The 16453-nt window shown below is 40.6% G+C and overlaps 1 protein-coding gene across 4 annotated transcripts in view; it reads left to right on the top strand.

Annotated features, from left to right (window-relative positions):
• The window catches only part of si:dkey-103g5.4 (uncharacterized), a 31887-nt gene that overhangs the window by 1044 nt on the left and 14390 nt on the right, over positions 1-16453 (top strand). For 3 of the 4 annotated variants that reach the window (XM_062419485.1, XM_062419486.1, XM_062419487.1), the window contains exons 3-23: positions 14-202; positions 430-604; positions 1334-1473; positions 2676-2852; positions 2937-3046; positions 3169-3326; positions 4122-4349; positions 4985-5323; positions 5412-5560; positions 7116-7374; positions 8835-9005; positions 9129-9286; positions 9459-9599; positions 9990-10134; positions 10642-10793; positions 11036-11161; positions 11420-11609; positions 12149-12223; positions 12726-12851; positions 15343-15402; positions 15492-15608. In XM_062419485.1, coding sequence (XP_062275469.1) covers positions 14-202; positions 430-604; positions 1334-1473; positions 2676-2852; positions 2937-3046; positions 3169-3326; positions 4122-4349; positions 4985-5323; positions 5412-5560; positions 7116-7374; positions 8835-9005; positions 9129-9286; positions 9459-9599; positions 9990-10134; positions 10642-10793; positions 11036-11161; positions 11420-11609; positions 12149-12223; positions 12726-12851; positions 15343-15402; positions 15492-15608 — 3385 coding nt within the window. The remainder of the gene's footprint in view (positions 1-13; positions 203-429; positions 605-1333; positions 1474-2675; positions 2853-2936; positions 3047-3168; positions 3327-4121; positions 4350-4984; positions 5324-5411; positions 5561-7115; positions 7375-8834; positions 9006-9128; positions 9287-9458; positions 9600-9989; positions 10135-10641; positions 10794-11035; positions 11162-11419; positions 11610-12148; positions 12224-12725; positions 12852-15342; positions 15403-15491; positions 15609-16453) is intronic. The other variant, XM_062419488.1, reaches the window with a different exon arrangement.

The raw sequence follows: 16453 nt of genomic DNA, 5'->3' as shown, positions 1-16453 counted from the left end.
TGTTGTCTCTCAGTATGTTAGAGTGATGCCTGCAGGCGGCCAGTGTTATGAGCCCGGGCCCTTCTTCCCAACTATTCCTCGTCATGTGACCAGGGTGGGAATCAGTCGGAGGCGCAACCTGTTACTGCGGCCAGACTGGCTGGTGACGGGTGGACTGCTATTTGGAGCTGTGGTCATCCTCTGTGTATGTGTTACACTGCTGGTAAGAGATGACACATACACACACACACACACACACACACACACACACACACACACACACACACACACACACACACACACACACACACACACACACACACACACACACACACACACATACACACACACACACACACACACACACACACACACACACACACCCATTATGAATAAATACAATATGTTTGATATATCCCTCATTCACATTGTAAATCTATCTATCTATAGATCCTGTTTCGTGAATATGGTTGGCCAGAGAAAAAGCCAATCAGAGTGCAGTATCGCTTGTTGCAGTTGACCTACCACATGGATGACTACTCATCAAAAGGGTCAAGGGTGATCTCACTTAGGAAGATTCACCGAAGCCAACAAGCAAGAATGACACAAGACTCCATTCAACCAGGTCCAGACTATTTAAGCTGAAACCACAGAACACACACACACACACACACACACACACACACACACACACACACACACACACACACACACACACACACACGCACACACACACACGCACACACGCACACACACACACACACACACACACACACACACACACACACACACACACACACACACACTTTTCAACCTTATGGCTTCTTATGTAACACTTACAGTGACCCTGGGCGTTGCTCCCACCCAACCAATTACTGTTGAAAAGGTTGTTGTCATACACCTCATATCACGTGCAGTGACTTACAGTAAAAATGACAACAGTCCAAATTTCACGGGTCTTGGGAAATCACCTCAAACAACAATATCTTGAGATGATTTATTTATAATTGCTCTATGAAGTACAATGCAAAGTATTTATCCAAGCTACACAGTTATTTAACACTAGACTTAATATACTAGTTCCAAAATTATACTTCACATTTTCTATGCCTTAAAGTTGGCTACTAATAAAATGCAGTGGGCAAAAACTGGCCTTCCAAAATAGCCTGAGGACAAACAACAAAATACAACAGAAAGCTATTTACTGGCAAGAAGTGAAATTATTTATGAAAGCCTCTACGAGTTCATATACCAGAATATGCAAAGACGTTGGTGACGCATTTCAAGCTCACTGACCTGATTTTTAATGTGTTTTTTCCCCCCACATGTGATCTCTCTTTCTGTCTCTTTTCAGTCTGTGGAGACCCCTCAGAGGAGTTCTGGGATTATGAGCATCAGGTGGATCTGGAGGCATTCAGCAGCAACACTTTCTACAGCCTCCTGCTCAAACAGAGTCTGTCTGTAACCACACGGCTGGGACAGCTCAGCACTGAGGTCTGCAGCTCAAACTTTAAATGGAAATTAAATGTACATTTTGTGTAAGGATTGACATTTAAATCTTCTTTTCCTTTACGCACTCTGAGACATGCATCTACTCTAGGGGCTCTGAAAGCTTTCCCCTTTCTACTGATGCAATACAATATGAATACATTACTCATGCCCATAAAACAAATTGTTTTATGAAATAGCTTATGGACATTATATTAAGAAGACAATTTGTGCAGTATAGGTTTTGTTTACAGTGGCCGAGTTGTATTGAAGCTTCACTCTGACAACAACCTGATTTACACATTCATGTATATGTTAGGTTGAAGCTTTGATATCCATTTTAGGATACAGAATATTCAGTTTTATCTGTCTGTATCCACGTATTGTATGCCTGCCTAAATCAGCCTCTTAGTCTGAGTTTGGTTGTAGTTACAAGGTTGAAGTAAGGCCACAGAGCAGCAGCTTCACAACAAAGAACAATAAGAAAACAAAAGAAAATGAAATCTAGAATTGCACAAATGCCTTTTCATATATATGGTTTTCCTTTCTTAGTTGCAGAGGTTGTCATTCAATCTTCTTCTTATTATTATTGAGTACTACGTGTTGTTTTTATCATCTTAGCCTCAGGCGAGGTCCTGGACGCCATTGTCTGAAGGTAGATATTGTTGTGCATCAAGTGTTGAGGCTTCAGGTTGTCCCAGTGAACACAGTGAAGGAGAGCAGGACTAGCAAAAACATATTATAGTTTCAAGATTTCTTCACACACTCCAATGTCCCACAAGCATTGATATAAACATTCTCTTTTTATCTTTCCCTCCTTTTATCTTCCACTTGCTACTGTCCCTTCTTCATACATTGCACTCATAAAGTTCACCTCTATTGAAATAGATTGGGTGTCGCATTGGAATTTTTGTCGCACCCCTCTCTCTCCTGCGTTCTTCCCTGTTTTTACTATCAAATTGCTGGCTGCTGGCTTAGGAGACAGAGATTGTTGTTACAGTCCTCAGGACAGTAGAAGTGATAAAGATGTAAGGGGAGATGGAGCACCTTGCACCCGTGTCATCCCACAAACGTACATGTCTCACCACTGTCGGTTATGAGCCTGCTATCTGCATCTGGATGGGATGAGATGTGTGATCTGATTACTGCTATCTTATGAAGATGTGGGGTCGTCATTTTGTTTTATATTTGTGTAATTGTGTATGCAGGTAAAGGAGCTGTACCAGGGAGTGCTTGGGAAATTGCAGCTTCTCCACCCACGCTTGATCACTGAGGAGAGAATGGGGGAGGGTTATGAGAGGATAAGGAGGGACGTGGAGAGGGAGGTGGTGCGACGAAAGTCTCTGGCCTCACAGCTGAGGACTCTACTTGACAGTCAGCTCCAGGTTCACATTGCATTGCATGACTGTTTGTGTATCTCTCATCATACACCAAAAAAAATTCCATTGACTGTTTTTCCTGTCCTGAAGGTTTTGAGGCGAGAGCAGCAAACACAGCAGAGGGTTAACAGTGCGTTCAAAGCTCAGCTCCAAGAGTGCCTCAGACTACTGGGCAAGGTTTACAGCAACAACCATCAAAAGTAACATTTTTCACTGACATTAATGTGTACACTTTCACCAATTTGCCACCAATTATTTAATATCTGCAAAGTGGCACAAAAAAGCAGAGCAGAATAAACCCCTTTCTATTTTCTATCTTCAGTTTGATACAGAGGCTAACATCCCTGGTTGATGAGATGGGAGAGCTAGTATCAGCAGAATGCCAGCGTCAGGGGGCCTGGGGGTTGTTGGGTGAAGGCACAGGGGCCAAGCTGCTCTGTCCTGACACAGGAACTGTGCTGACCAATGACTGCATCTTTGGTGAGGTTTATTTCATTTTAAAAGAAAAACCTTCTTTGACAGTCAGATGACTGTAATCCAAAACCTGTCTTCTGAATCTTACAGAAACATCACCATCTATTGGTACATATGTGCACTACAACAAAAATGTACACTGTTAACACAAGTTGTGTTAAAAGTATTGAAGTTGTAATTAATGTATTAAAGGTTGTTGTGTAATATTGGTGTGCATTGAAATTATAGTTTATATATATTTTTCTGAATATTTGGCCATAATAGTACTCTAAGTAGTGTGTTTTTCAGTTCAGGCATGTTGATATTTTCTATAGTATTCAAAATAACAATAAAAAAAACCCCCAAATAATATAAACATAAATTAAGTTCCAATTGTAATATTATAATATTATAATATTGCACATTATAACCTTACTGTTTATAAGGGAGCTACAATTTATAAGCATTGCTCTGCACTTATTGAGTCCTGTGATCTCTCCTGTGCCACAATCTGAGCTTTAAGATATCTGCAAGATACAGCACGAGCATTCAAAATTCTCAGAAAATAACGTTAAGATGACATTTTCATGACAAATGAGGATATTGTAACACTTTTTTCAGCCAAATAAATGATACAGAGACATGATTTGCTACATGACTCATGTTTCTTCACTACAGACCTCTTTTAAAGGAAACAATCAGCATGAATAGCTGCCTGCCCAGAATGTGACTGCACCCTATTACAAAAAAGCTTAAATCATCATCATAATCACTTACAGTTTCATATTGCTCACAATATTCTCTCCTTCTGCTTTACTCCAGGTCCTGATGGGGACTTACGTGTCTGTCGGACAGTTCATTGTGATTCAGTCACAGGCCTCGTGAGGACAAACGCTCACAGCCATATGTTGCTGAGCAGTGGCCACACCATGGCAGTGCCACCAGATTTCTTCCTCCACCCACAAACTGGACGGGTTATGTCCATCGCTGGCAACGTAGCCTATGATCCTGCCAGCTCTACTTTAGTGTTTATAACTGACTCATGTACAGGTACTGTGACAGAAAGGGTGGTAGGATGAAATTAAGATGAGTAAAAACTTAGATTAAAGTAAATTATGTAAATTATGAAGGAAATAAAAAAATTCCCTAACATGTACGTACGTTGTAGTGGCACTTTTAACTGCGGATAACATTGCAGATGATTATAATGCAGCTAAAATTGACTTTTTTTCTACAGTCATGATTTTGATGAGTTCTGTGCAAACTGCCATTTCTCTAAATTCTAAATTGTTGGCCCATAATACAACATCCTTCGAGGCAAACAATTGACTAGGGGAAGCAAGCATTGAATATGTTTCAAGTACAGTATGTCACAACTTGGCAAAATTGTACTGCATCTAGAATCCTTATTACTTTAAATTGATCATCCAACATAAGATCATGTGGTAATTGTAGGTGGGAACACAGTGATCACTTGAACATATAATGAATGCATTATTTTATTCTCTTTCTTTGTAAGTTACTGAAGGGTGTTCTGATAACAGTGTGACAAATACTGACTTTAGGGGTCTTAACTGTTGCATCATGCAGTAAAGATGACTCTGATTTATTACATTTCACTGCATAAGAGTTTCTGAGCTGGACCTCTCCTTTAATTGAATAACCTATGCCATTCTCACTCCCAGGAGACAACAGGAAGTGGGACAGTGCGCTCCTTCCTTTCATACCATACCCAACCTCCTGTCACAACGACCAGCCTCTGCCCAGCACTCGACTCAGAGGCCTCAGACCGGGCCAGAGACTGCACTTGGGTGCACCCATGGCAGACCCAGACACGGGGGTCCCAGTACCTATTCTGGCTGTAACCATCCACCCCCAGACTGGACTACTCTACCCACTGGGAGGGGTGCATGTCTGCCCCCTCACCCGCTTGCTGCAGCCTATACAGATTGGCTATCCAATGCTGGACCCCAGGACAGGGAACATTGTTCTCACTGTTGGGGTCAGTCTAGATCCAGTAACAGGTCAGTGCTTCTGGTAAGTCTCCAGTGCAACCTGTGTCAGAATTACTACACTGTAAGTGAGTGAATCTTGCTCTGTATGTTTGCGCAGGAGCTGTACTGCCAGTAGGTGGAGTCCTGCTGGCAGAATCCTTCATTGAACCTCTGAGTGGGCGGATGGTGAAGGTGGGAGGGGCGAGCACACAAGCAGGACAACTTGTGCCTACTGCAGGAGGATACCAGGCTCTTCTAGACAGCAAGGCAAGGTGTTTGATAAAGCTTTTGATGCATTTTCAAAAGCCAATAAACAAAAAATATACTAATTTAGGAACAGTATACAGCACAATATTTTTTTTTTTTTTTTTTAATAATATTTTTTATTGATTTCACAGGTTATAACAAAGAGCCATTTACATCAGAAGGCTTATTTTCCATTTTTCTTCAACAACATACCCTTTCATTTCCCCACCCTACCCAGTCATCCACACTACACTTTCTACACCGTACAGATTACACTATAAACACCAAATTAAAAATAATACAATGCATAATGTAACAAATGATACAATGCATAATACAACATACAGTCAAAATGTCCATGAAGCGAATAAATTATTATTTTTGAGATAAGTTGAGAAGTGCACATCATCATCTGCACCATACATTCCAATGGAAACATAGGGAAAAGAATAAAAAACAAAACAAAACAAAACAAAACAAACAAAAATAGGGGGGGGGGGGGGGGGGGGGGGGTCAGCAAGGAAATAAGGTGACAAGGTCAACTTGTACTCTAACAACCCTGAGGCATGCCAAAAGATAGTGCTGTTCAAAGGGGGTGCTCATTTATCTTCGAGAGTTTTTAATTCTCTTATGTATTCCAGTGTTGGATTCCAAACTAACTCAAATTTTTCAGGAGACCCTCTTAAATTGTATTTAATTTTTTCTAGATTGAGGAACATCATAAGGTCTTTAAGCCATGTGGACGCCGTGGGGGCAAGCGGTGACTTCCATCCTAGTAGTATTCTCCTCCTCGCTAATAAGGATGCAAAGGCAATAGTGTCCTTTGCCCACTTTCTAAAATTCTCATGATTTGGTATTACCCCAAAGATACCAACTTGGTGGCTTGGTGGTAATGTAACACTTAGAAATTGGACAAATGACCAAAGATATCTGTCCAGTAATCATGAAGGCGAGGACAAGACCAAAACATGTGTGTCATGTCTGCTGGAGATAAATTACACCTGTTACAGGAGTCTGTGACATTAGGATATATTTTAGAAAGTTTAGAATTGGTAAAATAAGTGCGGTGAACCACCTTAAACTGTATTAAACTCAGCCTTGCACAAGAAGTACTCCCATTCACTCTGCTGAGTGCCTCCTCCCAGTCATTGTCAGCAATAGGGCAACCCAGCTCCTCCTCCCAGGTTTTTCTTATCTGATCAAGTGGGGTCTCTGTGAGCTGGGATATTGAAATATATATTCTGGAAATGAGGCCTTTTTGACTAGCAGGAATGTCTAAAATTGAATCGACAGCAGAATCAGGTGGGGAGTTTGGAAAGATTGAATTATTCAGCTTGGCAAAGTTACGGACAGCACAATATTATAGTTGAAATAAATCAAAACACATGTTCTCAAACAGGACATTTGATTATATAGTATTAGTGACATTTACAAAAAGGTCATTTCACTTATTTTATGATCTATGATTACCTTGTTCTACCTTTTCTTGGTCCATTGATATGCATGATTTTGAATCATTGTTTGACCACAAAGCCTTGTAAACGCAATTGAAATCAGTTCAACTTTAATCAATCAGGTTCTGGCTGTGATGTTCAAAATAGTGGAGCTCCTGAAGCCACTAACTGAAGAGTGGGGGTCAGATCCAGCCTTGCAGCACCTGCAGCCCCATTTGGGAAATGAGCAAGGGAGTAGTCGGCAAGATGATCTTTCTGCTGCAGCCAAGGAGCTCCAGCAGGTATGGGGAAGGAGTCTGCACTGCCAGCTGCAGCTGCAGACCAGGTTGGAGATCCTACTGGACTGGGCCGTGGGTCTCCAACAGGATGGAGGTACTCTGGGTGAGAAGTTGAATAGATCTGAGCAAGCATTTGAGTCGCTCTTTTCTGTCTCTTTTAGCTATAAATGAGCATTATTCTTCCACTAACGTTGAAACCTTTGCTGGTGGTTTGTCCTTAAAGGAGAAAACACTCACCATTTTTTATTAATTTAGCCTTAATTTCTGCTTGTCATCACCCTCCTATAAATCTGCTCATTGTTGAGTAGACAAATACTATATTTTTATATGTGCTTATCTTATTTAGTTTACTCTTTTTTGTAATATATGAAGATAATTTCATGAAACCAACACCTGCATTGCTTTTGGAAGTACAAACATTTAATATTATAAACATTTTGTGACTAACTTTTTGCTCCTTCTGGGTGTCACAGCCTTGTCCTTAAGTGTCCACTGCTACTGAGAAGAAGAACGTTTTAGGCATAAAGTGAACTGTATTTTTTAATCTTAAGAAGGGCTTTGGAAAGATTTCATGAGCCTAAGGAGGATGACATTTTCATAACTTAAAGACTTTTTGGATGACCTTTACTTTTCACAAGCAACCGCCCGCTTCAGAAACTAAGCAAACCGGTTTTGTCTCACATACTCACTCATTTTAGCATGTGCACTAACTCATATACAACCCAAGTTCTTCTTTTCTTGGTATTATAGTAATACCAGCTCAAAATATTATCATATTCAAACAAATCTTGAGTCTTCCCACTGCCATTACATCAGAGTACCCACGCTGCTTTGAGATGACTTTTGTTGTGATTTGGTGCTATATAAATAGATTGATTGATTGATTGATTGATTGATTGATTGATTGATTGATTGATTGATTGATTGATTGATTGACTGCCATGGCAGTAGCACAATGAAATAAAATCCGCAAGTTTCATATAAATTTCACTGGAATTAGATATTACATGAACTGTGAATGTTCATTATATTATATTATAGACATAGATAAACTCATATTATGTATGTTTCTCTTTTAGTTTGAGTTCCTCCTCTGAACTGAAATGTTCTGCTAGAGGCCATTTCCAATCCATCATCTTTGCATTTTGTTCAATATTGTAACACTACTGTGGCCAATGTTAGCTGCTGTGATGGTATGATCAGGTGTGCAGTGTTAGATAATCTGCTAATCTACATTTAATGTGCTTTGCCAGATGTGCTATGGAGTCACAATCCTGTTTAATGTACCTTTGCTCTGCCTGTATTTATTTTTGCATTCCCTTTTGTCTAAAAGTAGTTTGATCATAGCTAAAGGAAATGCTACTAAGCAGTGTTAACATACTCTGTCAGAAATGTAAAGTGATTAAATGTCAGTCTTCTGTACGCTGGTCATCAATGTCTTGTTAACCTAATTTTGCACATTATGAAATTGTTCATGAATGCTTTGAGAAAATATCTGAGTACGTTATTATATTTTATTTTCCATTTCTAACCCTCTGACTGCTCCTGTGTTGTTCATACCAGGAGAAATGCCTGTCTCAGGTTCAGATATTTGTGTGCCGGCTCTGCTGGGGATGGAGTACCCTGACCCCATGGGATCTGGACTTTGTGTCCCTGTTTTGGGGTGCCACACTGACCTCATGTCTGGGATTTCAATACCACTGGCAGGGACTATGGTGGACCCAGATGGGAAAGGTACTGTGAAAAGCAAACCTAGATTTATGTCCAGTGTTTATGTAATCCACTTTCAAAATGTATTCAACAAATAAAGAACAGATAAAGTTGTGTCTTTTTCTGTGTATTTTCTGCTCTTCACAGGCCTAGTGCCGATCCGTTATGGATTTCGGACTGTCGACCCAGTAACAGGGGTGTTGGCCCCAGTGGTCGGAGCCAGGCTGGATGTGTCCAGAAAAATTGTTGTACCTGTTACAGCGTCCTACTGGTTAACAGTGGCAGATCAAACAGATAGTGTGCAGGTGGGGAAGTAGGGGAGAGACATTTACAATGACCATTTTTCAAATCTAAGGTGATTGAAGCCATGTCTGTTTGAACTCTCTTTTTTATTTTTATTTAGCAGCCTACTGAATACATGTAGATGAAATGAATGAATCCGATGTGCTTCCATATGTTGTCCCTATTGTACACCAGGTAGAGGCGCTGCTGAGAGAGGTGTGTGTGCGAAACACTTACTGGCAGCAGCAGAGGCAGCGGGAGGAAGATATTCTTTCTGATCTGGACTCTGCTCTGTTCAAGTGCCTCTTTAGAGTAACAGAAGATAACTCTTATGAGGTCAGCGGGGGATGGGGGGGGGGGGGGGGGTAGGGGTGGGGTTGTTTTGGTGCTAAATATCTTACATACCATGGCCTCTGAGTATAGGAGGAGACATTGGGGAACATCATCACGCAACATGGGGAAATGAGAGTACAAATGTAGGGGTAAACAGCATTGGGAAGTAATTTTGGGAAGCTATTGATTTCAAGTGAGCAAGATGATATTGTTAGGTTCCTGTGCAGTAGGAAAGTCACCTAACTAATAGGTAAGGAAAGTCACTACATGTCTGTGTGTGCATGTAATTGCCATTGTTCCTTAAATTGGGTATGTGTGCATGTCTTTTGTGCATCAGTATGCAAATGTGTGCCTCTACTTTTCACATTACAAGTGTAAGTTTTTATTCTGCAGCAGGTCCAGTGGTCAGGGAGGCACCTAAGGGATGCAGCCATGGAGCTGCAGGATTCAGTGCAGGCTGAGGCCCAGAGGAGAGCAGCTCAGCGCTCCCACTTGGCTCTGGTCCTGCCTCCACATGTACTAAACATCCTCACACTGGGTAAATTGGCTGTCAAGCTGGCTGAATGAAGAGCACGATGGAAATTTCAGTCATGGCCGTCGGCGTGGTTATATTCATCACTTTCTAAATGAGAGACGCTCCTTGCTAGCGTCTGGGGGTGACCAGATTAGAATGGATGAAATTCAGGGCACGTCCTGATTTTGCCAAGTGTTTTTTGTCGTGAGTCCAATATTTTGCATGATAGCCCTGAGACTAACTGTTTCATTACATAGAGCCCTGCTGTCAATGCCTGTACAATAAAAAAACAAAACAAAACAAAAAATAGGAGGGAAAAATAGCTGTGCAATGAGGCACAAATCACAAGATGCTGCATCCAACATTAAAGTTTTCAAGTGTGCTACTACAGCTCATAATTCAGGAATGTCCTGAATTCTTTAGGATGTCTGGTCACCCTACAATCATACTGACATCATTTCAATGTTCAATATTTTATTTGAGTTGACACCATCTCTGGGTCTATGTGTATCTCTGGCTGTGTGTGTATAGGTGACGATGAAGAGTGGGATCAGCAGTGTGTTTGGCACTCAGAGCTGGTGTCAGGCCTTGATAAGGTGGATGTGTGTGTGGAGCAACTGCAACAGGACCAGGACAAATGGACAACACAAAGAGGCGACTGGGCGGTAACCCTCCATGTAATGGTGAGAATGGCTTTGTGGTTTATTAGTGGCACGGTAGCTTTACTGGTGACTGACAGAGTTAGGTCAGGTGTTTGTTTTTCTCTCAGGCCACAGATGCCAAATATATAAAATTCACAGCACCATTTTAGTACTTTAACGTTTGAGTCCACATCAGGTGTTAGTTCCCCTATACCATTGTTATCTAAATGTAAATGAGTCTGCATGTTTCTGATTGCACAAGTATGTGTATATGTGTCTTCCAGGAAAGAGAACTGAGACAGAGTGAGTTGTGGGAGCAGTGTTATTCTAGACAGACAGAGTTGGAGGCTGCTCTTATTGCGCTACATTTTGCCAGACAACTTTCTCAGCTCCGTGCTGACACTGCTCAGGTCAGACTACATAAAGACACACAAAATAAATAACACTTAATATAAATAAAACTAAATATGAATGCAGGGAAGTGGATGGATATATGTTTTTGACTTTTTCCTTTCGAATCAGCTACCCTCATCGGTCAGAGAACATTTTAATTACATTTTAAATAAATTGCATAATAAAGATAGAGGGATGTTGAGAAATGTTTATTTTGGTTATCTCTTCTCCTTTCCATGTTGTTCTGAGCTACCCCTCTCTATTTGTTTGTCCAGGCTGTACTGTGTGGGAACTTTTGGTACAAGGAATATGGTCTGGTCCAGTGCAGTGAACACAAACCAAATGTGAATGTCATAGGTTTGCTCCAAAAGAAGGCTTTACCTCTGCTGGAGAGACTGAACCAGCTCCTAGAAGATAAACAGCCTGTCAGCTTCTCACGTAACACCTGCCATCAGCACATTTCTGGTAATGAATTAGTACCAGATATGGGTAGTGCATTTACTACATGATAGGGATACTAATTCATTATAAGAGGTAAACGTTTAGATACACTGTTTATACATAAAAGCACACTTTCTCATTGTGTAATGGCATTATCAGGTAGCTATATACATTATGTGCTTCCCACTGTGTTATTTGAGCAGCAGGTGTCGTACTTCTATTTTTATTATCATTGTTGTTACTGTGCCTCTCAGTGCCACCCCCCCTCACACACACTCTCTCTTGCTCCTCCCTCCTTCTTTCTGTCTCTCTAAAAACAACCAGTTAAGGCAGATGGCCGCCCACCTCGAGCCTGGTTATGCAATTATTTGCCGCTATCACCAAGTGCTTGAATGTTGAGTCTCTTTAAATCAAATTAAAGAGTACGGTCTAAACCTGCCCTATGTGAAAGCTTGTGGTAGCTTGTTGTACCTTTTTTTAATTTTTTTTTTTTTTTTTTTTTTTTTTTTAATCTGGCGCTATATAAATAAAACTTAAAATTGAATTTCTGAGGTATGTTTCAGGTTTGTCAACAAAGCAGGCGTATGGTATGGAGATGGCCTCCAGAGTTTGGACAGCATCTGTGCCTGTGGTGAAAGGTTTGTTCTTTTTCAAACCACGTAAGCCTTATGATAACATGTCTGTATAAATGTGTAGGAGGAGTCTATAGACATATTGAATTGAGTGTTTGTGTGATTATTGTCAAAATGCAGCGGGATAAATCAGTCAGAAAGTAAACAGGCACTGAGTTAAAATTGAGTTTGTTTTAGCTTCAGGGTGTTCTGTTTCTTTACAAAGTTTTGTTTTTCTACTGTCTCTGGAATTAAGAGAAGGAGGTGCAAGATGAGCTGATTACTATGACTCTACAGTGTTTACCACTAGGATTAGTTTAACAACAATAAAACATAAACGGTTTATGTGTCTATCAAAACTAGCCCTCTAAAGTAAATGCATTACCTCAAAATGATCTGTATTGGGTCTTTATAGAGCTAACTTTACAAAACAAAGCCTCACAGCAGTGTGGGGAGAGGCTTGAACTGAATTGTCTTGATCTCTGGGTTGCAATGTACAAAAGGTTTCTGACAGTTTGTATTTCTAAAGGAATCTCAACCCAGTCTTTGAGGGAGCCTGTCAAATCTCAGCCCCAGGACACTGGTCTGCAGGCCAGTTCAGCACCAACACACAACTCAACAAGACACACTGCATCTTCTGGAATTCACTCCCAGGGTGAGATGAGGCACAAATTATAGTACTGAATGCTGGACCCTTTTCTGTGTGTGTGTTGTGTCTCAGAGGGTTAAAAATCAGACTTATACATTGACTTGTGGAATTGAAGTGGTTTATTGCAAAAAAACCTAACAAGATATCCATCGTACGTCTCATATTTATACACATATGCAGTGGTGTGCAGTCAGGGGCAGCAAGGCTAGCACTGCTAGCCCTGTCAAATTTTTTTTTCTGTTTTCCCCATAATTAAAAGGTCATTCTGAAATGTATCTGGAGATCTGGAGTCAATTACTTGTTCACTATGCAACTTTATCCAGAAAACGAATGGTTATATTTTGTGGAGCTCAAATCTCCTAAACGCATCACAGCTCCTTTCCTCTGCTGGGGTCAGCAGTAGTTGCATTGCTAGCCTCTGATCGAGCTGGACGCTGCTATTGGGTGAGTAACGTTGAGTGACCGTATCATCAGCCAATCAAATTTTGATGTGTTATTGACAGAACGCCCTATGTCAAGCAGAGTTTCTAGTGCTGGCCTGGGCGTCGTCATTCAAATGAGCTTGGCTGATTGGCCCATGGGCAGGTGCGTGATGAAGCACTGTCTGTTATTCTGGAAAGGTGATGGCGGTTGATTTAACAGCAAAATCGGTAGATAAAGATACTGTATGATTGTGGACCTGCTTTGGGTGCCTTTTTTTTAACTTTCTCTGGACCAGATTGGCGCTGCTGTTGGGCTAATATCTCTCTCTCTCTCTCTCTCTCTCTCTCTCTCTCTCTTTGTGAAGTAAATTTAAAACTGTTTATGGAGCATGTTTGTGTCTGTTATAGAAATTGATTTCATTTTTGAAGTGATTTAGAAGTTTCCTCTAAGGGTGAAGAGCAGTCGGGCAGTATGTGCTGTTTTTGATGTTGTGTCACATGGTATGTGCATTGTAAAGTGGGCAGTGACCTAAGGGAAGATGATCTGATGGCATGCTGCACAGTGGTGTCTTGATGCGTTGCGGATGTTGGGGGGGGGGGAGAGAGAGTGGGAAACATGCACGCACGCTACTGCATATCGGACAGTATCAGCCAGGATCCAAACATTTCCTGTTTTTATGACATTGTAGGACTTTTGCACAAAAGAGTATATCTTTCACACAACCACCTTCCTCCTCTCGCTGCACAGAGGCTGATCTCCCGCTTGCCAAGAGTCAGGATGGCTTCCTGTTTCCTAGGGCCTCACCCAAAATGACTTTGCATGAACCATCCTGTTTAACTTTAACTCAAAATGACCTTATATTACCAGTATGCATACTACCTATACTGTATGTACCTATGTCATGTTCTTTTATAGATTCTGGAAACATATGTCTGGGAAAGGACACACATCCATGCATACATAGATTGAGGGAATTTGAACGCTTATTATTCTATTGAGAATTATTATTAATATTCTTGCTGAGAGTTAGAGGAGAACATTGATACCATTCTCATATTTTTTTGTGAAATCTGAGCCCACGGCCAGCGGCTGATTAGCTTAGTTTAGCATAAAGACTTAAAACAGGGGGTAAACAGCTAGCCTGACTCTGCATGAAGGTAACATAATCTGCCTAACAGCACCTCTAAATATAAATATATATACATATATAGTTCTATAAGCACAGGCAGATCCTGGATGGATAATACTCTCCTCTAGTCACACACATGCAATTGCCCACTGAAATTTGTCTCTATCTAGCTGGTCAATTAGGATGAACCTATCAATTACATGCGTCTCACATAGTATAATGGCTTGATCCCACTTGGCAAGTGTATGTGTGTTCCGGCTCCAACATGGCCGCTGGAGTTGGCCAAAGAGTTCGGTAGAGGGCAGAACCTGTGTGAGATAGAGCAATAAGTTTAAGTGTTATGGGGTTTCTGTGCTTGACTATTGCTGCGTCCAAAACTCCATACTAACATCTTTTTATTATTCTCAAACAGTATTTGAGATTTTTTAGTATGTTTGAAACCTTAGTATGAAACCAATAGTACATGAAGTGCATATTAATATTACACACTACACCGGCATAAATATCCCACAATGCAACAAAGTAGTAACACTAACAACAATAACATAACAGACTATGGCGCACAACAACCGAGGTAGCTCTGGCGTAACGTCAATAATGCTTCAATTAAAGCAAGGTTTCACTTTGCTAGGTGTAATATATATTTTTAAATAGTTCAGACTTTAAGGTTAGCATGAGTTACCATGGTTATGCATCTCCAACTGGCAAGGAGGCTAATTACAGCTCAGTGCATCTGAAAAGATACATACTACTGTTTATTTACTTGAAAGTTGTTCAACGATTGTACACATACTGAGTATTAAATAGTATGTGATTTTGGACGCAGTGTATTTCTTTGCTGGTTACCTCTCAACCTCACAGCAACACCAAGAAAAATATCCCAAAATGTTTACAAATGCCTTAAATAATTGATTGTTTCAATTGATTGTTTCAATTCCTTCATAGAGAGCCAACCTCTAAAAGAGTCTGCTCAGCCTGTACACATCCCTGTCCCCTCAATCTCAGGTAACATCATGATGTGATGTAACACATAATTAGAATATGGTGCCTGTGTTACATTACCTTAATTAATTCATGCTGCTTTTATTCTCCAGAAGAGGACTGGACCAGGCTGCTGGAGCTCTCTCCTTTGTTCCAGCTGTTGAAAGGCGTGGAGCTACAGCTGAAGTGTTGGGCTTGTGGGGCAGGGCTTGTTGGAGGAGGGCTCAGTGGTAGGTCGGACACACTTGGGGCTGTCAGTATTTAATTAGGTACTGAGCCGACCAACTGCATGCACAAACATAAAACACATGTAGACAGCATAACCATCGAGTACTCAGTATGTAATGGTATACTTTTGTGAAAAGAGCAGAATGCAACCTTGTTTAAGTACTGTGTATTCTTTTTCAGCACAGCTTCTATGTGTTTTTCCACCCACTCCACAAAGCTTTGATGAAGCCCAGATGGTAGACATTTTTGAAACTCAAGTGTTTGGGCAAAAATACCCAACACAGAGCTTTGATGATGCGCAGATGGAAGACATTATTTACTTTGCAAGTTACTTTGTTTAGCTTAAGGGTCTCAGGGTTTAATTAGATGACTTTACTCAGATCAGTCTTTCTGAGGCACTGTCAAATGATGACTAGTTCCTGGTGTAACTATTAAAAAACATCATGTTTTGTTACCTTACGAATTAAATAAGTGGTTCCAAATGCAATACATAAATATATAACTTTAAAGATCCCCTCCAGACATGTTTTAATATGTATATAAAATACTCTACTTTGTATAATGATTGGTATGATTTTTAATCATTTTTCTACAAAAGTCTTAGTTCTGTCTGGTGGCAAGGACAGAAATTGTATTTTGGGTGTGCAAATACAAAAAGTGGGTAGGCCATCTCTTTCCAGAAAAGGTGAATAAGGGGAAAAAACAGACAAACTGAAAAAAAGTGACCAGTTTACTTTGTAATGTTCTACATCACAAAGGCAAAAACAGCAAAACTCTTTGTATCCAACGGTGCAGTGTCTTTTATTGCCTGTCCAATCTAGTAAACAGTATATTTCCATCAGCAAGA

This window comes from Scomber scombrus, chromosome 5 (assembly GCF_963691925.1).
Source record: "Scomber scombrus chromosome 5, fScoSco1.1, whole genome shotgun sequence".
Taxonomy (NCBI): Eukaryota; Metazoa; Chordata; class Actinopteri; order Scombriformes; family Scombridae; genus Scomber; species Scomber scombrus.
The sequence above is the reverse complement of the archived record's forward strand: the minus strand, read 5'-3'. Positions and strand labels throughout refer to the sequence as shown.